This window comes from Passer montanus, unplaced genomic scaffold (genome assembly GCF_014805655.1).
Source record: "Passer montanus isolate IOZ18808 unplaced genomic scaffold, ASM1480565v1 scaffold3, whole genome shotgun sequence".
Taxonomy (NCBI): domain Eukaryota; kingdom Metazoa; phylum Chordata; class Aves; order Passeriformes; family Passeridae; genus Passer; species Passer montanus.
The window spans coordinates 12,343,823-12,371,659 of record NW_024367707.1 but is presented as its reverse complement, the minus strand read 5'-3'; the positions used below and the strand labels follow the sequence as shown (position 1 = coordinate 12,371,659).

The window sequence follows — 27,837 nt, the reverse complement described above, 5'->3', positions numbered from 1 at the left end:
ATGGAGAGATATGTGCATTTATGACTCAACCCTTCATTGAAAGTACATGATCAAAATTTGGTTCTCTTTGGCCAAATCACAAAAATAATATAAAACAGGTAATGCAACAAACTGAAAAAAACTAAAAACAATGAAAAAAATCTCCAAACTTGAGCTTAATTTTGATTAGTTATTCACTAGAATTGCTTTGAAGTAAGTGCTGCAAATGACTGCAGTTAATTTATTAGTTGTTGTCTATTCTTTTCTCCAAAGTTAAAAAATAAAAGAAAAAAAAATATTCAAAGTTTCACAATCACAGCATTTATTAGGTTTGGACTATTCCAGCCACTATTTTCTTCTAGAAAACAGTTTCAAAGCTCTTTTAAATCAATCTATACTGAAGAAAGAATTGAAAATGTGAATTTAATTCAAAGTCACTCACTTTGAAATCTTGCTTCAAAAACTAATTTCATGGTCTGTTTCCATAACAACTTAGATTATTTTTGCCAAGTAGGACTCATATAATGAAGCATAACATCTTTAATCAGATTGTAACCACCACTATTTAAAACTGTTTAGAGTGATTTGGAGACACACTAACTTAGAGCATCTGATTTGTAGGTCAGTTCCCATTAAGAATCCTTATGATCAGAAGATCACATATATTCCTCACCAAAAAAGCCTCTGAGATTTATTAATTAGTGATAAGATATACAGCATACAATTAAAACATTGCATACTTAATTTATTCATTCCTAAGCTTCTTGTTTCCCAGTGGAGTCTTTTAAAAATGCTTTTTATACTGTAAAGGAGCAACCTTAACTTCAGCTCATCACTAGCACAAACCTTGTCTTCTCATTATTCAGCTACATATTTTTATGCATGTGTTTATATTTTCATCAGGAGATATAAAAGCAATTTGATACCATTTACATGCTATTTAATGAAAATCTAAAATCAGGAAGAGCAGACCATGCTTTTTTTGCAAAAGTTGACAAAATGGTCTACAGAATGTGAAATTAAATTTATCATTCCTTTCTACTTTAAATCTAACAGCAAATGTCATTAGCTGTTATAGTAAGATGAGTGTTATAGGTTGCTAGTCATTCAGCTCACAATATTTTACTGTTTTTCATTTGATATTAAATATTTTTTTCCTAGACATTCACATATGTTTTCCCATGTCTAATTTCCTGTATCCCCTAATTAATAAATTAAACTTATTATTAGTTTGGACGAACATATTATTTATTAAGATTGGATTCTAAAATAAGGTTGAGTTAGCAGAGCTGATGTTCCTTCAGTGAGAACAAATAAAATCTTAACCCAGAATGCCTTCTCAGGGCAAGCTTACCCCAGTGACTAATTAAAAGATGAAGGCTAAAATCCAGAACATAAACAAATTTGGGAAAAAATTATCTATGTCATTATCCAAGGAGTAAGAAGGAGTCCAATGAGCCTGGTAGAGGGAAAGAACTGAGTTGTAAAGACCTGCTCCTTTGTCTACACACGGGGGCACACACACACACATGCACATGCACACACACTAATGCACACAGAGCCCCCATAAACACAGCTTTCACAGCGCTTTTCCTTTAAGCACCTTGGCAGTATTTACATTTGCAAAGCTCCCAGTATTCCCAAACCTTTATTTTTAGCTTTCAAGTTTTTGCTTCAGCTTTTTTTCAACAGGAAAAGAAAGTGGTATGTTTATTGTTGGCAGACAGCTTGGAAATTCTGAGTAAAGAAGCCAATCAAGGCAGAAGGATTATAATAATCAAAGTACAAAATTTGCATATTTAGAGTATGGTTACTGAGAAATAACAATGCCTTGGTTATGTAAATCAAACCCTCAGCAAAAGTGAAGGGATTTGCATATCTGGGAGAAATCTGTCACGTTATACATTCGTAACTGCATTCTAACAAGCAGAAAGCACTAGCTTTTGGTGGAATATTAAATATAAGTGCTAGTACTATTTTTATTTCTTTCTGAAATAATAGAATTTGCTTGTTTGGGGCCTGATGAAAACAGGCTTTCTTGCCTGTAGGAAGCAATACTATTCAAAACAACCAAAGATACTTTCATCATACAGCTACAATTTTTAAGATTGAGATCATGCAAATGTTCAAAGAGTTCTGTATTACCAATTGTTCTCATCCTTTTTGTCTATAGAAAGTGGCTTAAAGTAGCTCTCTTGAGAAAGTATTGCACAAAACAAATGAAAGTTTAAAGCCACCTCTTCAAATCTGCATAATGAATCACCTTGACTTCATTTTAAATTTAGTGAATGAAGAAAAATAATCTGGACTGAAAAGTTTCACACAGACAAAAATCCTAAAAAAAGCCCCTGCTGACAGAATTACTGCAACAATTTTCTATTATCTATTCAAATCAAGCAGAGTTAACAGTAGGCCCAGAAATTTTGTAATAAAATAAAGAAAAAAAATACGTAAATTCTCCCTAAAAAGTGAGCATATAACAGTATATTTGTACCATTCATGCATGAATTGAAAAATGACTATATTACTTCAGGCTAATATTTTTTTCCCATTTCCTCTCTTGTGAATGATTCTGTCTTTTAGATGTAAGCTTAAGGCTGGCTGACATACCCTGGCCACTACTCGCAATCAAACTGCAGGCTGGTGTTGCATTGAAAAGTAAGAAAATCTATGCAAGCATATTCAATCTACAAAGTATTACTAATAATGCATATTCAGAGACATTATCCATTTCCACAGATAAAACATGGATGAAACTTATCCAATTGAGGACCTGGACACTCCTTATATGTGGAACTGGTGAGCACACCGCATTGTGGGTGTCAGGGTACTTACCATCCTCTGTGGGCACATAGATATTCAAATACAGACAGTCTTCATTTTGATCTTGAACATATGTCACCACAGTATCCAGATTGGCTGTGAACCAGACTGGCAGCATATCGTTGAGCAGTGACCTCTCATCCAGGTACTGTGGGCAGACAGCGGCAAACTGTGTGGCGTTGCGGACACCCGTCCAAGATGACGGTGGCTCCGGGGGCTGAAATCGCCTTTCTCCAGTCGGAGGAGAAGCATAAGGAACACCCAAGTACTGCTCCACTGGACCAAGGATCTCATTAGGCAAAGGTGTTCTTAAACCACGGATTTTGCCATAATTCGTAGTAACAACTGGGTATTGTGCTTGGGCATCAATGAGAGTAAATCTTATAGCCAGTGCAGTTATCCACAGGAGGAAGTTAGAATTCAACATGACACACACTGGTGTGAAGATCAAAGGCAGCCATAGGAGTCCCATTGGTTTCGACATTATTTAAATTAACATCAGCAGGGCTCTTTTTTCCACAGCCAGGAGAAATTATTCAGTCAAGGAAAATGAAAACTAATAAAAAAGTAGTCAAAAGGAGATGAAGTGAGGGAAAATTTATCTTTGTTCAGGAAACAAAAAAACAAAAGCTGATGTGTGGTAGGTGCCTCAGCTGACTGGCTGTAGACAAATCCCAATGTCAGAAGAAACAAGGGAGTGTTTGCCTCTAAGGCCCATCCCAGACTTCAGTGTTGAATTAATCCTGGCAACACACAGCACTTCCCGACAAGTAGAGTAGTGAGAGATCCACAGTTATTCCACTGCCCTAGTGAAATGGCTCCTTTCAGTGAAGTCCAGCCCACTCAGTCAGCCTGCAGCCAAGAGAAAACAAACAATTCAACAGACAAATTTATGTTGGCATAAACATTAAACAAAAACAAACAAACAAACAAAAGTGCCAAAAAATTGTATTCACATACTACTTCCATCCTCAGGCCCTCAATGTTTTATAAACTTTAGACATCATGGTTAGCTTTGTATTTCCAAAGACATGTAAGTTAAGAGAGCTAAACTTGAAGCCATAAGATTATTCCACAAAACAAACATTTCTCCTTCTCTGTATTCTTCCGAACCAAACTACAGCCAAAAAACTTCTGATTTCAGGAAGAGTATCACATTCAAGTGCTAGCTTGAGGATATTTTCTGCCCTAAATAAACAGAATCTTTTTAAGCCTATTTTCACTCCCACAGGAACCATTCATTACTTTTGTTTCCTGTATTGGATCATCTCTTTTTTCTATGAGTTGACAACTACAGAATATTTTTCACAGACATGACTTCTTTTCTGTGTAACAACCTAATTTACCTCCATCTAATTCAGAAATTTCAATGGATGCAATAAATAATTAGTTCAAATCAAGTGTGAGAACAGTCAAAATGAGATACAAATTTATTGATTTTCATTTTTTTCTATGTCTGACAGAACAATGGAAAGCTAAAAGAAAAAAAAAAACATGCTACAGTCTCTTAAGTCAGCTTTTGGCCAACATAGTGCTACAATTATGAAACATTATCTGCTTGCATTCTCTTACTTTTATTTTTAAATAGAAGGCAATTCATCCAATAATTCTGAAAATTTTTAATGAAATGCAAGTAACCTACTTGTATATGCTAACTATTGCAAGTGTATAAATAAACACACATCAACATTCTATCTGTCCAAAGAAATTAGGGTCTTCCTTTCTACCCATTACTCAACTCAGAAGCACAAACAATTCCACAGGTAAAAAATTCTTTGTTATAGGAAACTGATACTGATACCTTGTATTTGGTAGGACAAACACACAGGTATATATCAAAATTATATATAAGTGGATGAGCAGGTCCTGTTTTCAGTGAGGACTCAGACATGGAAAATAATTTTAACAACATTTTATTCTCACAAAACTGGAATTCTTCAATTATTTCATTTTAGCATTCTTTCCACAAAACTGTTGAAACACTAGAACACCAGAGGCAGGAAAAACACCAGATACTTGTTACGTGTGATGGACTGAAATTTCTACTGACATTTTCTCTTAGGACTTGCAATTTGAGCACAATTTCTGAAGGACAAATCATTAACAGCTCTAATTTTCATGTTCCCAAGGGCACCACTAGGGCTCTTAGTCCCTGAGTTATGCAGCAGGAAGCCCTGTCTGCAGGAAGCCCTATGCCCAACCCCACGCCCAGCCTGGATCTGTGCCTCACTGGGTCCCTAGGTAGACCTTGGACCTGACTCCTCAGCCTGCCTTGCCTTACAATTATTAGGTGGTAGCAGACCACATTAGGTGTCCCCGTTCTCAGCCCACCCTGAATGGGGAGCCTCAGAAGTTCAGAGTCTTGCCCTGCCAGCTGCGCAGTGCCCACAGCTCCTCAACCTCTCCCAAGGACAGCCCCACTTCAGCTGCTCCCTGGCACTCAGAGTGGTCAGCCAGCAATGGGTCTCAAAATTCCTCCTCAAGCATCAATTTCCCTTCTGATTTTTGCTACCATCTATAAGAATGGAAATCAGCAGCAGGTGGTTGATTTTGAGTAGCATTCCTCTTGCTCTGTCCCATCCTGACTTTGGCACACTTTGCTGATCATGCAGCACAAATCAGATTTTCCCGTTACATCCAGCTGAGTATTTAATCTGTGCTTAGGGAGGAGCAACACATTCTCTGGACACCCACTCTGCAGAGGTTTGTAACGACATTCTAAGAAATGTGGAATGCAGCACTAAGAAAATTTACAAGATGGAAGGAAACACAGTGATCCAGATGATGAAAGATGGATAGAGAAAAAAAAATTCTAGGCAAACAGCAAACAAAAAAAAGAAGGAAACAAAAAAAAAGAAAATAAAATAGGAATGATAAATAAACAAGAGTGAACACAATTCCAGCAGGGAGAGAACCAAAAATGACAACATGAAGGAAATCCTCAGCTGATACAGCAGAGAGAATATGCAATTGCAAAAAATATGATGTACTAAATAGTATGGCTTTCTTGGCCACCTGGATACATGCTGGCTCATATCCAGCCAGCTTTCAAACAGCACCTCCAAGACCCCTTCAGATGAGCAGCTCTCAAGACACTGTTCCCCAAGCCTGGAGCATTGCACAGGGTTTTTGCAACCCAACTGCAGGACCTGACCCTTGGCCTTATCGATCCTCAGAGAACTGGTCTCAGTCAATCCAGCCTGTCAAGTTCCTTTTCAGAGCCTTCCTATGCTCCAGCAGATCAATACTCCCATCCAATTTAGTGTCATCTGTGAACTTACTGAGGATGCATGCAATCCCCTCATCCAAATCATCAATAGAAACATTAAACTGGCCCCAATACTGAGCCCCAGGGAACACCACTGCTGACCAGCTGCCAACTCAATTTAACTCCATTCAGCACCACTATCTGGGCCTGACTATCCTGCCAGTTTTTCACCCAGTGAAGATTGCATCAACCCAAGCCATGAACAGCCACCTTCCCCAGGAAAATGCTGTGGTAGACAGTATCCAGTGTTTTACTGCAGTCTGGATAAACAAAATCCACAGCTTTTCCCTCATCCACCAGGTGGATGGATCCAGGTTACTTTATGACACAGAGATCAAGTTAGTCAAATAGGATCTGCCTTTTGTAAACCCATTTGTGAGCATCATCTGGGTCTGATTCACTGGCTGATCTGCACACAGCGCATGATGGCACTTAGGATGATCTGTTCCTTGACTTTCCCCAGTACCAAGGACAGGCTGACAGGCCTGTAGTTCCCTGGATCATCCTTCTGACCCTGGCTGTGGATGGGCATTACATTTCCTAATTTTTTATCAACCTGACCTTCCCCATTTAAGCAGGACTGCTGGTAAGTGGTTTAAAGACGTCTGAGAAACTCTTTCACCAGCTTCCTCAGGTGTATCCCATCTGAACCCATAGACTTGTGTGTGTCTTATTTGCTATAAGTAGCAGGTCACTTGCCACTTCCTCCTGGACTAAAAGGGCTTTACTCAGCTCTCCATACTTCCCCAGCTTCCAGCTCTGGGAGCTGTGCATACTGAGGACAACTGGTTTTGCTATTATACTGAGGCAAAGAACCCAGACTGAGGCAAGGAAAGAAAAAATATCTTGTTTAGGCAAGAAAGTAGGCAGATAATATCACAATTAGACAGAAAGTATCACACCTTTCAGTTTATCAACATTACTAGAGGAATTACCATTTTCCTAAGGTTAGTTTCACATGTGAAATGTATACACACTCATACAGACACAGAAAATAATTTTCAGTGATATTGAGAGGTAAGGAAGAAGACATGCTGCCTATTAATTTGTGAATTGTGATGACTATGATATGATGTTAGATACATCATTGAAAATGTAGGAAGATGTAAATAAAGAGTCACAGATTTCAATTAGGGACTAATCTTAAATAGAAAACTGTAAACATTGTAGAAAAATTTTTAGATATATCAAAACTAGTTTAATGTTCAATTACATGTATACAGTCAGCTATTTAATATGCCTTTACATACTGAGTCTACAGGAAGACACGTACTTGTCACACCTTTATTTATTATCACTAATTGTGTTGTACTTTTTCCATATTTTTATTTACTGCTTGAAAAGTTAGAAAATTGCATACAAACTGCTTGCAAAAAATTCTTAGTTGGAAGTATCACTCACTCAAACAATCAAAAATAATCAATCCAAGTCAGAATATTCAGTTCAAAACAGCAACTTCTGGCAGCACACCACACAGAGAAGTCAAGGAAGATCTGAAATCAGATACGATCACATACGATGATTTTGTTATTGGTGGAGGAGTGTAATTTGAGGCTAATGAGACATTTATGGCCTTTGAAGAAAATGCAGATTGAAGTTAACATGGATGTGTGTCTGGAAATACTACTTGTTTATAAATCTGTGCCTCTTAGAGATGCTTAAATAGTCTAAGAATGAGGCCTTTAGGGCCAAACTGATGGTTTCCAGGAACTGCAGTCACCACTTTTTCAACCTGAGAAGTTTGTCAGTAGCTCAACACTTATTCTGTAACTACTAGGGAAATAGAAGACATGGCTTAGAAATCATCTTTACTCCAATGTAAAATAGAAAACTTCTATTTTAAAAAGTGACTTCAAGTTTTTTGATCCTCTTGTTCAGGTCATGACCAGTTACAAGAAAACTTGTATAAGCAGAAATATAAGTTATATGAATACAGGAAAATTAAGACTTCACAGACATCCTAGGGTTTCTCAGGCTTTATCTAATACAACTAGTGTAGAACAGTACACCTCAGCTTTCAGTCACTGACCATTTCTATTCTCTGGCCCCCCCTTCTGCTCGTATGCCCAGGGGGGTTAATACAAACATTGAATTAAACAGGCTTGGGGATTTTTTTAAAGAACATGTTTCATTTACCCTTCTATGAATTTCTCCAAGTGAGAAAAATAGGTTCAGATAGGCTTGGACAGTGTCAGTAGATCCCTCAGGTTAGAAACTACAATCACCATTTACTTTTCAGAAAATAGGCACACATTTCTTTCATATCATTGCTTCTTGCCTGGAGCTACCACTCTTATTCTGAATATCTAAATCTCATACATTATCAAAAAGAACAATGAGATTATAAGAAAAAGCTGTGTGGTTCCCTACAGTGTTTTTCAAAATGACAATTCGCTTAATAATGAAAACAATTTGAAAAGCAAGCAGAGGAAAAGAAAACACATGATCATTTCTCCTTTCCAAGCAAAATTAAAAAAAAAAAAGAAATTAACCTCAGCATTCTCAAAAAACAGCTGTTGCGATCTAATTATAAGAAGTGGTTGTTGAACAATCACAGATATGGTTTCCCTTATTTTATCTGTATTTAAAATAATAAAAAACTGTATGGCCAGAAGGACCCAAGACTAACTGGGAATTCTCAGTTAAGACAGTTGCACTTATCTCACTGACCTTTTGAACAATAATTTCAACTGCTATTACATGTAAGTATAGAAGAATTTCAGTGGTTAGACAATTTTAAGGATACTTGCTGCTTCTTAGGATAAATTGATGAAGATTGCAAATAAACATAAGGTTTCATTATTAGAAGGGAAAAACATAAACTCCTTACAAACATAAGCCTGAAATAAGTAATAATCCCCAAATTACAGGGGTGTTCCATTCAGCTCAAATTGTGATCTGAATTTAAATTTCCCATGACAGTAGCTATTCAGTTGTGGTCTAATTGCAGCTGTGAAGTCTTAAGAAAATACTACATTTCTAGTACATATTCTAGGGGAATGTACAAAAAATAGCATCAGAACAGTCTAGCACAACCAATGGCATCATTTCCAGCTTTACTTCTGATATAGCCTTGTACAAGAAATGTAACACACTCTGGGTCTCTCCATCTCTTTTCTGCACCTCTCTTTGCTTAATTCAGATGTGTCACTACAAAAATAAAAAGATTATGAACTGAAACAGAATGTTCAGCCCTGAGTTTATTTAAGGCAAAAGTTCCTGTAGAGTAAAATCTCTTATTCCCAGAGCAAACCACTAATTTATGGATATGAAAAAACAATAATACATTCATACAAAAATCAGTATTTGATACATTAGGTTTACAAAGTAGGCCTTCATAAATTGAATAAACCCTGAAAAACTCAAAGTTCATTACACACTACCTCAAAGTTCATTACTCAAAACCTCAAAAAAAAAAAAGCATTTGTAACACGGAATGAGTATTATCTCCTCTCCTGTAAGAAAGATCAAATGACTGAAAAGAAAAATTCTTAATGAAATCTAACAGCTTTTGTCTAAATATTATACAAAGAAACTCACAGGTCTCAGTCCTCTCTTTCTTGTCTTCTCCATCAAACTGCAGTGCATGCCCTTGTCAAGGATGAAAGAAACAAAAACTCTTGTCTCAATCAACTGAGAAATTGTCTAAGGGACTGATTGATATGCAATTTGATCTCTTGAGGCTATTTAATGATTAGAATTTGATATCTCCCTCTAGGCATTCTAGTCTCAGAAGAGGAGACATTAAAAATGTTACAATAACCAGAAACAGGGTGGGAAAAGCAATTTAAACCAGCTGGGCATGTGAACACATGCAAACACACACAAACACACACACACAGACACAGAGACACACCATTAACATATTATATGGCCAAAAAAAGTTGGTGCTTTATTATACAAATTCTTAGGACTTAATTACACAGGCAGGACATTTTCATTGCATTACCTGGTTCAGTTACCAGGTGGTGATACTGCTGCTGGGCATGTGAACACACGCAAACACACACAAACACACACAGACAGACACAGAGACACACCATTAGCATATTATATGGCCAAAAAAAGTTGGTGCCATTAACATATTATATGGCCAAAAAAAGTTGGTGCTTTATTATACAAATTCTTAGGACTTAATTACACAGGCAGGACATTTTCATTGCATTACCTGGTTCAGTTACCAGGTGGTGATACTGCCTTCATTCATATGATAATGTCACAATTATACATTCATTCTGGAAATGGGGAAGTTGAGTGGCTACCCTCATTAACCTGAAGAAATCTAAACCCATTGTTCCCTCTTCCAAGTTACAAACATTAGCTTTCAAATAAGGCTGGCATAGTGATGAGGACTCTGTGAAGCATTCTCCCTGAACCAAAAGACTTCACTCGGAGTTTTTTACCCTTTGACTATGAGAAAACTCTAACATTAGATTGCCATGAAGTACAAATTTTCTTGGAAAGGTTTTCTTGGATAGCAGAAGGGTGGATGGTGCAACAGACCGTTATTCTCAATTTCAAGCACGCCTTATGTAGTTTGTAGGAGAATTATTTAATAAAATAAAACTTGTGGCTGGAGATTATTTTTACTATGCTTTTACATCATCAAATTGATTTATCAAGTAAATCTTCCCCTTAGGTTTGCTTTATTTGTTTGAAAGTGGACAACTTCACCAGCACAAGGAAGACTGTCCTCCAGCTTCTCTTCCTGTATGGCTCTCCTCCTAAATTAGTGGGCTTTCACCTGCTAAATGTTGTGTTGAACCCCTTAAATTTAAGAGGGGAGAAAACATGTCTCAGCAAAATAAGTCTCCACAAAATATTGTGAAAAAGGGGATCACTAGAATCCCTTACTAGATCAATGTTGCTAGATCAACAAAGCTGGTGAAGGGGCTGGAGCATAAGGAAGAGTGTCTGAGCACCTGGGGGTCATTTTGCCTGGAGAAAAGGAAGCTCAGGAGTGGTGCTTCCTGCTCTCTACAAATACCTGAAAGGATGCTCAAGCAAGGTGGAGGGCAGTCTCTTCTTCCAAACAGCAAGCAATAAGACAAGTGGATATGACCTCAAGTTGGAGTGGGGGAAATTTAGACTAAATATTTGGAAACATTTTTTCACTAAGAGGATTGCTAAGGACTGGCACAGGCTGCCCACAGAAGTGATGGAATGATCATCCCCATGAGACATTTGAAAGGCATGTGGATGTGCACTTAGGGACATGGTTTATGGTCAGTGTGGCAGTGCTGAATCTTTGAAGTATTTTCCAACTATAAATATTATATTATTCTATGATTTTAGACAACACTAATGAAACCATATCTGTGCTGCCTGCTGCCTTCCCCTCTTCCCCGTAAACACAGTTCAAAAGCTTGACTAGAAGAAAGACTGTGGCATATACTCTGCTTACTGTCCTGTCTATGCTGAATTCAATAATTAAGGATGAAATTCTTAACTTCCTAGCTGACATAAGTACTGGGAACTGTGAATTATGTTGCATACTATGGACTCCTAAAAGCTAAGTATAATATTACCATACAAAAGTCCCACTATGGATCCATATCTTAAGCTGTTTTCAGGTCAGTGCAGTAAGCACTGGAATTCAGGGTCTAGGCAGTAAACTAGATAGGGCTAGAACATGGACTCCCAACACTGTCCGGCCCCAGTGCTCACACCTACCAGCCAATGCACAGGCATAAACAACTAGTAGGACAGGCCAGAGCTATTCTTCAACAGACAGCTATTTTTTTTTTTTTTAAGAAAGATTTTCAATATAGAAATGCAAGCTCTGCTATGTTATATGGCCTCAGGGGGAGAGAACAGGAGAACAGGACTTGGACCATTTTATTGACTAAGATATAACCGCATGGACAGAAGCAGAGATATCTTTCCTCACCACTGATTAACATGCCAAAAAAGTAGGAAAGCTAAGCTTGGAAAATATATCAAATCTTTTGCTGGTAGTTTTCTGTTCAGTGAAAAATGTCCTCCATTGAAAATCCCACACTCCCAAATGATAAAAATCAAACCATCTTTCATGGTCTTTTAACAATTCCAACAGAACTCTCAGAACAATATATGACGTTTTCTCTTAGGGAAAAAAAAATCCCAAAATTATCTGCATGACAACCCTTATCATTCCACTGCATGGGAAATCTCAAAGCCATCTCACATACAGTTAATTATATTTTCTTGCATCAAAGGGTTTTCAGAAATCTCACGTAATATATCATATTTGCTTTGTAATGTGTAGGGTTGTATCTGAGTCGGAAATGGAAGCCAACGAAAACCACAGAAGTTACCATTTCTCCTCCTGTTCATCCTTTCACTTCAATTATTGGAATATTTCCATCTTTACTTAGCACAATGAAGAGGTACCTTCTCTACCTTGGAAAAAAATACTAAACCTCATGTTAGTTTTCCAAACTGTATATGGAATAGTCAGATATTCTGTATATACCAGAAGCATACACTTCAGGCATGACTCCTACTGTAACACAGGTATTTGACATTAAATATTAGCTGAAGTCAACCACTATGAAAGCATCCTTAAGATTATGCTGAAAAAGCCCAAGTGATTAGCCTAGATTAGACAGCTAACTGTCCTAACTGAGCTATAGCAAGATGATTCTTTCTTTCACTTCTTACCCATATACACAGAATTATCTTTATAACCACAGAGTTAAGAGCCTTGTAACTTTCCTGTTAGTTTCATACATGAACAAAGTCCTCATGACTAAAATCAGGAAGAGCTTATTCTGCTATTAGTTTCTTAACAGTTTTTTTCTTGTTCTATCATTTTTTACATTGATAGTTTATCAAAGATGATGTAGCAATTGATATTAAATTCCTTATACAAAGTTAAGACTAAAATGCAGATATTTTCTCACCTAGAATTAATTTCATTTTCTGGGGCTTTTTTTTTTTTTTTTTGCCATTAATATTGTTATTCGTATAGCCACCTTCAAGTTATTTTAAAAACTGTTGCAATGAATCTTCCCTGGTATAAAATAATATCTCAGAGAACAAGTTTATCCAGTTTTGCCATCTTCAACTAATACTAGCCTTTACCAACATAGAACTGATAGGCTTGTGGAAAACAAGCATTATGTTAGAAATATTTGGATTGTTTATTTTTAAAAACATGTTTATCATTATTTTTGGTTGAAATGAGTACCATTTATGAATGACATTCTAACAAGACCCATAAATATAATATTACTATTTTTATTATTACTATAATATTATTTAGCACACTCTACCTGCTTTCACAAGACTGCAAATCTGCATGGGCATTTTAAAATATGAGGAGAAATATCTTTTAACAATATGATTCCATGACAAAACATTATGCCATGGTACCTTTTCAAGACCCATCTTGAAAATGTCCTCTTATAAAGGTACTTCTATACTTTTCCCCTTTTGCACATAGCCCTCTCAGTTCTCTTGTAATTCTCAAATCTTTGTCTTTCCTCTTTTGGAAAAAAGAACATGCTAGAACACTAGCATGTTCTTTTCACCAAATCATAGTTCTTTCCTGTGACTCCTTTCTTCTTCCTGCTCATTTGTTTTTAGCTTCCTTTTGTATAAAGGAGAAGTAATATGTCCATCAACTCAATCAATATAAAATTTGTCGTTATGTGTAGAAGGAAATTATTTCATTTATTTTGTAAAAGGTTTCTGGTTTTTTACTTATTTGGTTTTGGGTGGGATTTTCTTTTTCTTTTCTTTCCTGTATCATATTCATATGGGATGATATTGCAAAAAAAACCCCAAAAAACAAAAAACACCAAAAAACCAAAAACCAAAATAAAAAAAATGCAGAAGATAGTTTGCAGCTGCCAGGTTGACTAGGAAGGAGTGATCTATTTTTTCCTGCCCATAGTCAACTGATTTAGGTCAGAATTGAAAAAAAAATATACCTTGTCACATGGCAGGACTTACAGTTTCCTGTGTGCTTCTATTATATCATCTCAAGAAATCTCACTAATAAAACATAATACCAACCAAAAATATCTACCACAAACTAATGCAGTCAATTAATAGAACAGATGGAGGTCAGGACACACAATTAAATCCCTTTGACAGAGGAGAAGATTATTCTACCTCATATTGGAGATATGTCAGTAATTCCTGTGTGATCTGTCTTACACTTTATTCTTCAAAATAATTCCTTCCATAATGCCTACTTTGGCATGAGAGAAAAAGATCCATCATCTAAAGGTCTTTCTTACAGTTGTATATAATTATTTTTAAATGGTGGCAAAGTGTACATATGTTTTACCAGAAGTATTCGTATTGATTCTCAGAACGAGAAATTCAAGTCTCATTTTTGTCTTTATTTAGATAGCTCCTGCTCCTCAAAAGGATGATACAGCTATCACCTGGGCAAGGTGCTAAGCATTTCTTTTGGAATTTAACACTGTCTTCTATGGGTATTATTCTATAGGTAAAATAACCATTCAGGAGTTGTGACTCATCATTTCTCTGGTCCTGAATTTCAGCATATTTGCAACAATTATCTTTCCTAAAGTCTTGCACCAAGATGGTTTTATTCATGGACATGGGAGTTACACTGCCAATAATACAAACTGGTAAGTGTTGTTACCATATTCTGGCAATATTGATGACATATTTCATGATTCAAATAAAAAAGAAACTGAGCTATTTATTTTTTTTTCTGATTTTGATGATTTCTAGCATATAGATGTCAAATAATAAACCATAAACAACTATAGGGAAAAATTCCTCAGCTAAGAAAATAAGTTCTCCATGAGATATTTTTTCACAGAAAAAAAAAAACAGGGCCAAAGATGTCCTTTTTTTTTTTTTTTTTTTTTTTTTAATAAAAGTCAACACAAGTTTTGATAACTCTTTAACTTCCTTCTCTAAATTATCCTCATAGCATACTGTGGCGATATTTACGTTTCAGGAAGTTCAGAGAAAGTTGCACTAATATTAAACTAACATTTAAAACCACAGAAAATCTATATTCCAAAAGACAATTAAGCTGCCAAGAGAGTCACCTCTTAGTGTAATTGCTGTGACTGCTCTGTCCCAGCTTCAATTTTTCATTGGTGAAATTCTAATACATCCATTTTCTTTGTCAAACTCATATATTGAAAGTCCTGCTTTTTCAACTAATAAACTCAGATTGCTTAATTGCTGCAATAACATAACAGCTTTGGTTTTCAGATAAATATGTTTTAATGAATTCTGATCTCAAATTAATATACATTTGACGCTTGATATATCAGATGTGAATTTCTTGTACCCTTATGTAGCTTATTACCTCACTGTTTATAAATTTTAGTTTTGATGGTTTCTAACAAAAACAGATTCTAGTTCTGCTATTGTTTGAACTTTGTATTGTAGCCTCACATCATCCCACTCAATGAGTTTTATTTCACTAATACTTTATAAAAAATATTAAATAAAAACTATTTCAGTAGTCTTTAAAGTATTTACTTCTGTTTCATTTGGTCAAATATATTTCTTTTAACTTCCTTTAAACAGAACTGTATTAACAATAGAAATGCTAAGTCTCTAATTATTCATCACCTAACTTTTCAAGTGACTCAGCGTCATTATTTAAACTTGTTCCTAACTGTTTGGGGTTTTTTCATCTTTTTTATACTTCCATATAATGAATGAGAAAGGGTCATAGTGCTATTTTAATTCTATGGAAAGAAAAATTTAATTGCTCTTAAATGAAGATCACAGGTTCTTAGATTGGTTGAAGTTGGAAGGGACCTCTGGAGTTCATCTGGTCCAACTCTTCTGCTTGAGGAGGAATACCTGCAGCTTGTTTTGGTGACATTGTGTAAGTAAGAATAGACTGCACCTTATTATTCACAGTTTTCAAGCATTTGCATCTCATCTTTGTGAATCAAATTCATGACACATCTACCAGTAACAGCAGTCACAATGGTATGATACAGCATATGAAATATCACCTACGTACCTTTAAAGCCAAGCAAAAAGCCTCAAACACATAGAAGCAACACAATTTTTCAGAATAATTAACTCCACTGACTGCAAACTACCTTAGAATTAAATGTGTGATTTAGTTCTAGATAAAAGAGCTTTGTTTCCACCACAGAGTGACAAACCACAATTTTAATAGATATTTGGTTGCAGGTTATCGATTTCTTAAACAAAGAAAAAATGCAGCTTTTTAGGATTATAATTAGGCACCAAATTTTGTCAGTTATTTCCTGAAGTCATATTGTAATATAAAAATTCAGGCTGTATTTTCTAACATTCTGTGGATTGTTGTGTAAGCTTTAAATCCATGTTCATGCTGTGAGTGCAGAAAGGCTATTAATACAGCTGCAACCAGGTGAAAAAGAGAAGAATACTACTTCGTACACCTTCATAAGAAATAGAACCTATAATGAAAGGTGACAGAATATGATTTTACTTAACCTAAGTAGTTTTGCCTACACTCAGATATTCTAAAGTGTTTTTTTTTAAGTTGTGGATAACAATATTACCATATTTGTGTTGTGCTCCCTTTCTCTGGCTTTTTTCTTGGAAAAGAAAAATTGAATGAAAAGCAGTGTATATGAAAGGAAATGTGTGGTGGGTGTTGATAATAAACCTGGTAGAAAGAGGTGTTTAGATACTTTCAGCTTCCATACTTAGGATTCAATAGAAAACACTGTGTGTTTTTGTGTGTATATATACATACATATTTTGCACAACATCAATAGAAAATAAAAGCAAAATAACACTCAAAAAATTCTGTACAATACAAGCTATCTGGGTCTAAATTGGCATGCAATTAAAGCGAAATGTATTTTATATTCATATATACAAACAAACATATTTACCTTCAGAATCAAATAGTGATTTTCAATTCTAAGTAATTTCTACAAGCAGTTTGGCTTCCTGCTGGAAAAAACATTTTATTTTTTTTCTTTCAAAAAAGAAAGAAATATGCCATCATTTTCCCTAGTCACTCAACAGCTGTATCAATTTGTTTTCAGGGCAGTGATTAGCATAATTGTGGTGGATTACTCGCATTTAGCACAGAATGGAAATAATTCAGTATTTTAGCAGATATGACATAGAATGTAGGGGATATCCAGGCCCTCTGGAGTGGTGCTGGAAGTTTTTTTTTTCCTAAAACTGTACTAAAAGCCTATTTTTAAAAACCCAAATCTGTCTGAAAGAATCAAAAACCTTAATTTTTCTGATGTGATGTTTGATAAAAAATCTCAAACTGTGGCAAGGGCACACAACCATGAAATCATCTGGAAATAGCTATGCTAAGGCCATTACTTAGAAGGGTTTTGTTGTGATTTAATTTCTTTAAAAATCAGAAAAGAAAAAAAACATTAAAAACCCATTACAAAAACCATAAAAAGAAAAAAAATAAAACCACCCAGAATGTGATTCCATCATTACTGGTTTTCTACTTTATCTCCAAATTTGAGTTCTGATGCTGAGGTGCAAACAGTGCTACTTTTAGTGCTATATGAGTGTTAAAATCAATCTGTTATTTATATACTCAGCCATTTACCTTAATACTCTTGCATGGTTTATAAACATGCATAGACAATCAATGTATGATATTATACAGAAATATCACAAAATTATAAAATGTTTTGGGCTGCAAGGGATCTTTAAGACTATCTAGTTCCAACCTCCCTGCTATGAGCAGGGATGCCACAAACTAGATCAAGTTGCTCAAAACCGTCCAACCTGGCCTGGAGCACCTGCCTTTGAGTTGAGGATGGGGCATTCACAACTTTTCTGGGCAACCTGTTCCTGTGTCTCCCCACCCTTCACAACAAAGAACTTCTTCCTTACAGCCCCTCTAAATCCATGCTCTTTTAGAGTCATTCCCCTTTTCTCCCAGTCACTACAGGTCACCCTGATAAAAAGTCTCCACATTTCTTTTCTCTCCTTTTCCTTTATATTGAAAAGCTGCAGTAAGGTCTCATAAGAGCCTTCTCCAGGCTGAACAACTCCAATGGTCTCGGTCTGTCTTCACAGGCAAGGTGCTCCAATCCTCTTATCACCTTTGTGGCTGTTCTTTGGACCCACTCTAACATGTCCCTGTCTTTCTTGTGTTGAGGACTTACGAGCTGGATGCAGCATTTCAAGGTGGAGCTTCACCAGAGCAGAATAAAGGGGCGGAATCACTTCCATCAAACATGTTGGCCACCTATTTTGGTTCAGCCCAGGATACAGTTGGATTTCTGGGTTGCAAGCACACATTGCTCACTTACTAACAACTTCTCATCCACCAGTACCTCCAAGTCCTTCTTTGCAAGACTAGTTTTGATCCATTTACAATCCAGCCCCTAATGGTAATGGATATTGTCATGACACAGGTGCAGGATGTTATACCGGTCTTGCTGAACTTCATTTGCAGTTTCCACTCCTCCAGCCAGTTGAGGTACCCCTGGATGGCATTTCTACCCCCAAGGGGATCAATCGCACCACTCACCCACAAACTTGCCAAGGGTGCCTTTAATCCTATTGTCTATATTACTGATGAATATATTTAATAACATTGTTGCAGTATGGACCTTTGAGAGACATAATTCATTTCTGGTTTCTACCAGTAATCAATGTAGCCCTTCGTTTCAAAACCTAGATTAAACCTGTATAAAAAGAATTGTATATCATTGTTCCATGTTATAGAAGCTGGAGTTGATGATCCCAGAAACCATCTTCTGTCAGATGTTTCTAAAATAAACTTCAGGGTACAGAGCTCAAATTAAGTCATGGAGATACCAGGAGGACACAAGATTTTGCTGTTACACAGAGACATTCCTTTTATATGAAAACTGAGGGAGATAACTGCTGAAGAATAGGTAAAGAGATATTTATTAACAGATACAGATTGTTTTCCTTTCCCATCAAATACTGAGTTGTCCAAACAAAACAAACTGTGGTCTTGTGGTTAAAAATGAAGATACAGTGTGTTTTGAACCTTGACAGGAAGAGGACAGCTACTTGCCTGTAATTCATTTGCACTGGAATTTTGCTCTCAAAAGCTTTACTGTTCTTAGGAAAAAAAAAAAACAAAACAACAACAACAAACAAACAAAACAAAACAAAACAAAACAAACAAAAATACCCCCCCCCAAAAAAAACCCAAGAACACTGAGTTATTATGAGCTTCTTTTAAGAGTCTTTTAAGAGTTCCCTGTAGAAACAGATATAATAGATATAACATCATTACCTGTTCATTACCTGTTGTTCAGTACAGTAGATTTAAATTATATTAGTCACAATGATAAAACATTTTCAAGTTTAAACACTGAGATAATAAAATTTGCACTCCAGTTCTTTGAATTGAACATGACTAAACTTTAAATGAGCTGTCTGTGCAAAACAGTGATTGGTTTTTTATTTCACGTTTACATATTGCTCATGATGTTATGATTCAGTGAACTCCCTTTATCCATGAAGTCTGTATATTGTTGAAATTACACTACTTTAACCATTCTCTGTTACTGTTGTACAATACTTTGTGAAATATTATGTTCAAATTAATTTTCTACAAAATCAATTATATTTCTTGAAGCATCACTTATATAAGAACAGTGCATGAGTCCTAAAGATTTTAGACAATATTAACTTATATTTTTATAAAATTGTTTCAACTATCCTCCTAAAGCTTTTAAAAAGCTAATGAATTTAGAAGCTTTAAAATTATTCAATTATTTAAAATTATTCAATTACATTGCCACCTGAAAGTAAATTTAATGACCTGGAAAGTTTTGGTGTTTGCTATTTAATAGTTGAGTAATATTTGAAAAATGCTTCATATTTCCATTTCTCATTTGGGTTCCTAAGAAATTTACATATTGATGGAGATCATTAGATTTTAGATACTTTTACTTCTACTTTTAGATACTTTAGGTCAGTCATACTGAAATACATAACTAAATATTGGAATAAAAAAATAATGTATACATTTTGAATTCAAGTGGAAGCAATTTATATTCATTAGAGAATCTACTATTTTTGATTTGATTTTCATTCCACTATTCACAGTAAGTCTCTACCTTTAATGAAAAACACATCCTTTTATCAGTGATGTAATGGATTTGTTAAAATTAGATTTACCAGTAATATCTCACAGCAAAGCAGATGATGCAACTTAATTTATTTTTTTCTAGATCAACTGAGAAACAGTTAACTACACTGGATTTAGGATTTCAGAATACTCTCCCTGGAAATAAATTTTTAGATGCAGAGAGAGCTGTGGAACATCCTACAACAAAATCTAGACAAGCTCTCATGAAAGTCTGGTTAAATTTCCATACAGTAGGTGTTAAATTCAGTTTAAACTACTGGAATTTTTTTAAGAAGTCACAGTTTCCAAATTGGAAACCTACTAAAATGTTGAGCATCAGCCTCAATTAATTGATATGACCAGACTATCAGTCTGGGCTCAACTGGTAACTTCATTAATTGCTCCTGCTTATCACTTGTGTTTCAATATGGAAAACACACCTTCTATCTTTATAAAATGGAAGAATTTTAAACTGAGTTCCTTCCTTCCTTCCTTCCTTCCTTCCTTCCTTCCTTCCTTCCTTCCTTCCTTCCTTCTCAAAATTAAGAGAATTGGTAGGAAGAATGCACACTACAATGTCAGCAGAGACTAACTATCATAACACAGGTCTTGGGAGCCTACATAACCAATTGATTTCCATGCTAAAATTGTGCAGATATTTCACCAAGACAGAAGAAATGTGGGGGTGCATTTTTCTTCCACCTAAGAGTATAAAATCAATGAGAGTCTAAAAAGAAAACTGGAGGAGTTGAAGATGCTGCTTAACTAGAGGTTGGACTGCTCAGCTAAGAGTACTTTCATGTACAGCCATAAACCCTGACAAGAGGAAGGCAAAAATTTTTATCTGAATCCCAAGAGCTGAAAAGTAAGCTGAGGAGAGCTGACAGCTCTAAGAATGAGAATTGTATTGTGCCCTGATTTTCCTCAGAGAATAAAGAGTTGATCTGTTTCCTAAAACTCCCAAGACTTAAACTGGAACAGTTTATTCCTGCCCTCGAATAAAAAGGCTTTATTTTTCTTTCACATTTGTTACCATAAATGATACAAGACAGAAGGTTTGATCAGAATCTGAGAACATGATCAAGAATCTGACAGTATGTGGCTACATCAAAGGAACGACACAGCGTTTCACAGACTACCACAGGGCTCCATCTGCACTTTCAGCTGTCAGGTTGGGATTCTAGAACAAAATCCCATCATTTAAACTGGCTTACACTTCTGATGCATGATCAAAATCTGAGGACAAAGCATGGGCCATTTGTTTCCTTCAGTTTTTAATACTATATCGTGCATTGCCAGGAAACACACATTGCATACACCAAATATAAACTGATGGTTTCTATTCTTGAGAAAGACCATGGGTTTATCATGTTGAAGAATTTTATATGGAATTATGGATGAGAAAGATAGCAAGTAAGCAGTTAAAGTGTTCAGAATGTAGGGATTTTTTTCTGCATTTCTCTTAAATATAAGAGTAGAATACAGCCAAAATCATAGTTAGAATCTGTCCAAGCTATCATCCCTAGTTATCTTTTGCAATTCTTTTGTTCTTCTGTTTATCCAAATGTATCCCTATTGTCTGCTGAAAATACAACTTCAAGGTTAGTTTTGCTTGGATTATGAATTATCCTGAAGGCCTTCAGATACATTTCTATTTTTCTCCTGAAAAATACTCTCAATACAAACCTTTTCTAGGCAAAATAAGAAATTAACAAATATTTCTGTATTTCTGTTGTATATTTTGGAGTACCTCAGGGTTGCCAGTTGAACACAAATATTTGTGGCTACTTCAGAAAATTAGCAAGCAGAGAAGCAGAAGTTAATTTTATGCTGATTTATAACTTCATTTTCTCTCTCTCTCTCTTTTTTTTTCTTTTTTTTAAGTATAGTCCAATTATCACCTGACATGAACAAGGAAATTTTCAAAAGGCACAGCTGGCTTCTGATGTTCACTAACTTGCAGTGTGAGTTAAAAGCCAGGCATCAATAGAATCCATCTCACTTTTCTGTTTTAATGTTGTTTTCTTCCTTTTCTCCTCCTCTTCTCTGACTTTCCTGCTGTGCATTATGAAGAACAAACAAAATGCTGAGAAAACAGAGAAAACTAAAATCCTTCCATCCCTCAGTTTCCCCTTCATAATCCTTTCCCCAGCTTCTGTGATCTATCTCAGTGTACTGTGATAGATCTAGAGATGAAAATTTCCTTTCTTGGAACATGGCTGTGGCTTATTTGAATGCCAGACAAGGCAAATGTGCCACAAATTGTTAGTTCCAAAGAAATAAAGTTATTATTTCAACTTTGACTTCAGTTTTATACGAGCCTTGTATTCTTTATATCAGTTGCTTGCCTCGGTCCTGAAAAATATGTCATGAGTTCTCTGAAATAGAGTCAGTAATTGAATTCTATGTATGACATTCATGCATATTGTACTAGTCACTATATAACTCCTAAGAAATCAGCTATTATCACAATCAGTGTGGATGCTAAACTATTAAACAGGTCCCTGTTCATAAGGTATTTTTTATTCAATTACATGTAAATTGTTACAAATTGGAATAAACATGGTTCAGTGATGCAAAAATCACAGGAATTTTCAAAGCTGTTATTTTCTTTGTCTGAATTTTACACTTCACATAATGGTACCCTCAATTTTCATAACTAAAGTGTCACACTTTGAATTATTGCTTATCCACAACTTTATTATCACATTAGATATATTACTATTCCTTCTCCTTGAATTTAGATCCCAGTGTCAACGTGAAATGGAAACGTCATTGTACTACAGCTGGTGAAATGATTACAGAAAAAGTCACATCTTCTTCAAAGTACATGGATAATATAAAGTGAAGAGGAAAAATGTGCACCAGAGAAACTTTTCTGGTCACTTGTACATCTCATTCCCTTCTCATTAATCAATGTGACAGGCACAGTATGAAAGAATGGTAATTAGATTAAGGTGCTTTATAAATAGAATATATTCTATGCATGGATTTCTAAATTAAACTCTTGTAATGTATTTCACATTGGTATAATAGGAATGTTTATATCTATCTACGTACATAGATAGACACATACATATATGTGCTATGTGTGTACATGCAATACATTAAAATAAGTTCTCTTATATTTGGCTAAAAACTGAGAGGAAAAGAATAGATCTTTATGGTAACAGTATGAAACAGCAACCAAGCCTCTTTTTTAGTACAGCCCATAAGAACTCTGGAACCAAACCTCGTCTTGCAAACCAAAGACAATCAGCTCTGTCTGGTTCCAGTGGCCTGGAACCCCCAAACCTTACTGAGTGGCAGCATCACAATAGCCAGGTTTAATCTCACATCCTTTAACTACAAACTGATTGGTATCATTCAATACTCATAGAGCTGAAAAATAATAACAATTCATGCTTATCATAAGAAAGCACATAAACAGTGCTAATGTTCAGAATGTACTGTATTCCATGTTTCATTGGATAAACACAGGGTAAACATTTTAATTTGATATATTGCAAAGCTATTTCAAACACATTTAAGAACACCAGCAACAGAAACTTGCTATCCTTCTTGTACATATTCTTACGAAGAAAGGAATTGTAATGAACATACTTTTAGTACTTACCACTGTGTTGTATTTTTGAGAAGGCTTCAGCATTCCCCCATTGGAGGCAGCATGATGTCATTTTAGTTACAGCAGAAATTTTTCCTGTTAGGAAAAAATACATAGTGCTCTTCAGTAAATGAAGAAAAGAAATGCAAATATATGAGTAAAAGATGGTAAAAAAGTGGTTGCTTAGTAAATCACCTGTAATGCTATTTTTCAGGATTACAGAAAGAGAAATCATAATATTAATAACTACACAATAAATACATTAAACACATTCTATTGATTTTTGTCATAAAAATTGTTAGCAATATTTCTTTTTCTTTGCAGATTGATCACTTCTACATAGTTGTATTTAAACCTGTATACCGCAAAAGCATATATTTTTGACAACCTGCTAAGGCAAGTAAATACTTTGAAATCCAAGAAACAGAAGAAATCATGACAAATCACTTTGGTTTTAAATATTTCTCTAAACATATATTATGCATAGCCAAATATAAAATTTCAATAGCCAAATATATAAAAATATATTCAGTTTAACTTAAATATAAATAATCACAATTTAAAAGCCATGTTACTATTTTTTATTCTTTCTTAGGTGTAATTGAAAACTGTAGTTTATGCTTCAAATGACATTTCAATGGATAGACTATTTCTGAATAATCTATCCATGTTAGATTTACTATTTAGATAGATTAAATTCCAGTATTTACCAACAGTCTGTTCTGTCAAGGGTATCTTGAGACACTGTGATTTAAAGCCCCAACCTTAATAGTGCTAAGTTATTTCAGGTAATTTTAATATTTTCAAGACTTTAATACCTTAAATACTTCTCTTCCCTCCAAAGCCAGCAGACTTTATGGGATTTATTTATCCCCTGCACATATTTTTCAGGGGAAACATGCACTCTATTTTTCTCTGTATTGCTCTTAAAGGCACTTCTTATCATTTAGTCTTCTTTTCATTAAGTTGATCAGCACACAGATTGTAAATTCTGCAATTTTAATCACAATGAATACTTCCTCCTGAATGGTTTGACTCTCTACAACCAAATCACTCCCTGTAAGTGCAATTTATTGTAACAGCTGCAAACACAGGCCTCAATTCTGTGTAAACACAGTGATTATAATTTGGAAATAAGTACCAGTGGATGGCTATGTGAACACATGTCAGAAAAGAAGAAATTCTGAAATATGAAGAAAAGCAGAATTTCTTGTGAATAAGGAATGTGTGAAACACCCCAGCTAAACTGTCAAAGTGTCCATCTGGACACTTCCTGCAGGGGAAGGCTGGCAACACTGCAGCTTTTCATACACACCCGTTGAGGAATCAGATGTTGAAGTTTAGGACAATCTTTATTCCAAGCTATGGTAATGCCTTAAATCTATCCAAATGACAGTGGCACTTATACTAGAGGTTTCATTGCTCGTGTAGACTGACAGCCAGTCCAATTCTCCAACAGTAGGATGTGATTAAACCTAGGATATAAGAAGTATGGAAGGATTTAAGGAATGGCTGTCAATAGCAGTGAAAATCCACGAAGGTTAACACAGCTTCCCTTCTCAGTTATTTAAAACCTGCATTTCTTTATTTCAGCATCCTTTATAGCTTAATTACTACTACAGGAAGAGAGGAGAAGAGAGAGGAGAAGAGAGAAGAGAGGAGAGTTTTCTGGACAAACACAGGGATTGCATTTACTATCTCTCCATGGTACCAAAATAGTCTCCATTTTTAAAGCATAAAAATGAATTAAGATGGTACTATTTCTGAACTAGGTTTTCCAAGTTTACCTCTATACCTATGTGTCTATCCTTTTCACCTTCACATTATCTTACACTGCCTTCTAGTTGTCCTTGGCAGACTGAATTTGATTGTACATGACTAAGGTTATAATTTAATTTTTATATATTTTAATAAACCATAATGTCCCTTTAAAGATCATGTTTAGACTTTATCTCTACAATAGTGAATTGCTTTCAAAAAAGCAATAGCAAAGCAAATACTGCACTTCCAGTATTTGCTTTGCTATTTTCTATCAGAAAGCATAGGCACACATTAAAAGACTAGCACTTCAATGCTATGAGAAAAAATAGGCATTGTCTACATACTTTTTTCTTTTTTAGACAGCTATTTTGTCTTCTTATCTGTGACAACTGATTTCCTCATAATTACAAAATTTTATTAGAAATATGGGAACCTGGCAGTCCCTCTAAGCATATTTTTCTGAAATTTATAATGGATTTGCTTACCATTCCGCAGACACATTTCTAACTTAAATCTGATGGTGCTATAATGGCCCTAGTTTTAATGTTACCCAGTTTAAGCTTACTTATTTGAGTAATTTCTCAGAATTACCACAACTGTCTATGATTTTATAGGTGATACAATAACAACCCAGTAATACTTACATTCTATCACTATGTACAGTTACCTTAATCTATTTGAGAAATAAAATCTCTGTCTCATAAAAAAAAATCTGCTTTGTTTTGAACATGATGACCTACTATCTCCAGCTATTCCCAAAACCCCTGACAGCTCCCAGCAAAGTCTAAATATAAGCTAGAAACATTTTTTTAAGTATTTGATGTTCAAATTTATTCAACACAATTACTGGACTATTGTAATTAACTAACTTCTGTTTGAGCAGATAGATTCATGAAGTCCCTTTACGAAAATTTACCCTTTTGAATTCAATTTTAGCATCTTTAAACCTGTAACCTTTACAGTGTTTATACTCTTTTCACTTTCAATTCAGTTTCATAAGAAGTTCTTTCTTCTGAACATTTTCACAATAAGCTGTCTTCACTGTTAAATTGAAAAAAATCATATATAGTGACATATTTCACAGCAATTAAATTTTTGAGTGTTTTTAACTATAAAAAGAAAATCATTGATTAAACAATGAGTGATAGAATATGCTGAGTTGGAAGGGACCCATCAGGATCATCAAGTCCAGCTCTTGGTCCCACGCAGGACACCCCAAGAATGACATCATGTGCTTGAGAGCATGGGTAAATGCATGCAGGCAGTTCTGTGATATTACCACAGAATCAATAGTCCAGAAGTTAAAATATCAAGTAAGCAGATGTTGCTATTTCAACTCTTTATTGCCTGGACAGTTTGGGAGGAAGGTGCTGTTCAGAAGAAGAAAGCTAGCTGGAGGTAGATCTCACAGTAGAAAACAGACCAGCTAGAGGTATATCACAGATATACAAATGAAATAATTTTTTCCTCTGACTAAAGTATATGAAAGCAAAATAGCTAAATTTGACCATAGGCTTCCTTTATATTTTAGTGGGGGAAAAATGGCATCCTGAATTGTAGAAGACTTATAATCTTCATGAGTCAAAGAGCGTGGGCTTCAAGTTAGAAAACGAACAACCCACTCTTCAACTATACCAGCTGAGCTAATGTTGATTTTGATTTATCCAAGAAATGAGTGGTGGTATCTTAATTTCTTTTCTTGAACTACATATAATTAAGTATCAAACAATGCAAAGGCAGTGAAATGCAATTTTCCTTTGCTGAATAGGCAGTAACTCTCTCTTTGCCTAAAGGGAGGAAATTCATCCAGAAAAACACTCCCATTTTGCAGACCCATTTTGCAACTTTAATCAAAAGCACCACACCAGAAGATAGGAAGCTTCCCAACCACACACACTCTCTCAATGTACATATTCTGAGTTACAGTCCTTGTCTTCAAGCAGATCAGAAAGAGATGTGAAACTTGTGTTTCTTCTTTCTACCTCTGATATATATACCTCATGGTTCTCTGCTCATCTATTTCTGTTTTAAACAATTGAGCGTCTGAACCTTTCTGTACCTCTAGTCTTGATTTCTGCCTGTCCCATGAGGATGTCCCTTGTGGTATCAATAGTCGGAGAAAGCAGGGAGAAAAGATTGACACTCCTCTGAAGCAAGAGGTGAGGGACTGTATCTTCAGCCACAAATAACTAAAATATCTTACAAAACAGGTGGGTGGCTTCAGAAAGAAACTACAAGAAAAAGAACAGTTAGGGTTGTATGAATCTTGGCAAGGTCTAAGGGCAGGAAAAAGTCCAGCAGAGACCAAAGATGAACAGAGGAAGTAGGCAGAACAGCCTAACACACACAACAAACAGAGACTGCGCT

At 35.3% G+C, this 27,837-nt stretch overlaps 1 protein-coding gene across 2 annotated transcripts in view; it reads right to left on the bottom strand.

Annotated features, from left to right (window-relative positions):
• NLGN4X (neuroligin 4 X-linked) overlaps positions 1 to 27,837 on the bottom strand; it is a 161,960-nt gene that overhangs the window by 108,585 nt on the left and 25,538 nt on the right. For both annotated transcript variants that reach the window (XM_039714477.1, XM_039714478.1), the window contains exons 2-3: positions 23,722 to 23,805; positions 2,815 to 3,654 (exon numbers count right to left, since the gene is read on the bottom strand). In XM_039714477.1, coding sequence (XP_039570411.1) covers positions 2,815 to 3,286 — 472 coding nt within the window. In that variant the 5' untranslated portion in view covers positions 3,287 to 3,654; positions 23,722 to 23,805. The remainder of the gene's footprint in view (positions 1 to 2,814; positions 3,655 to 23,721; positions 23,806 to 27,837) is intronic.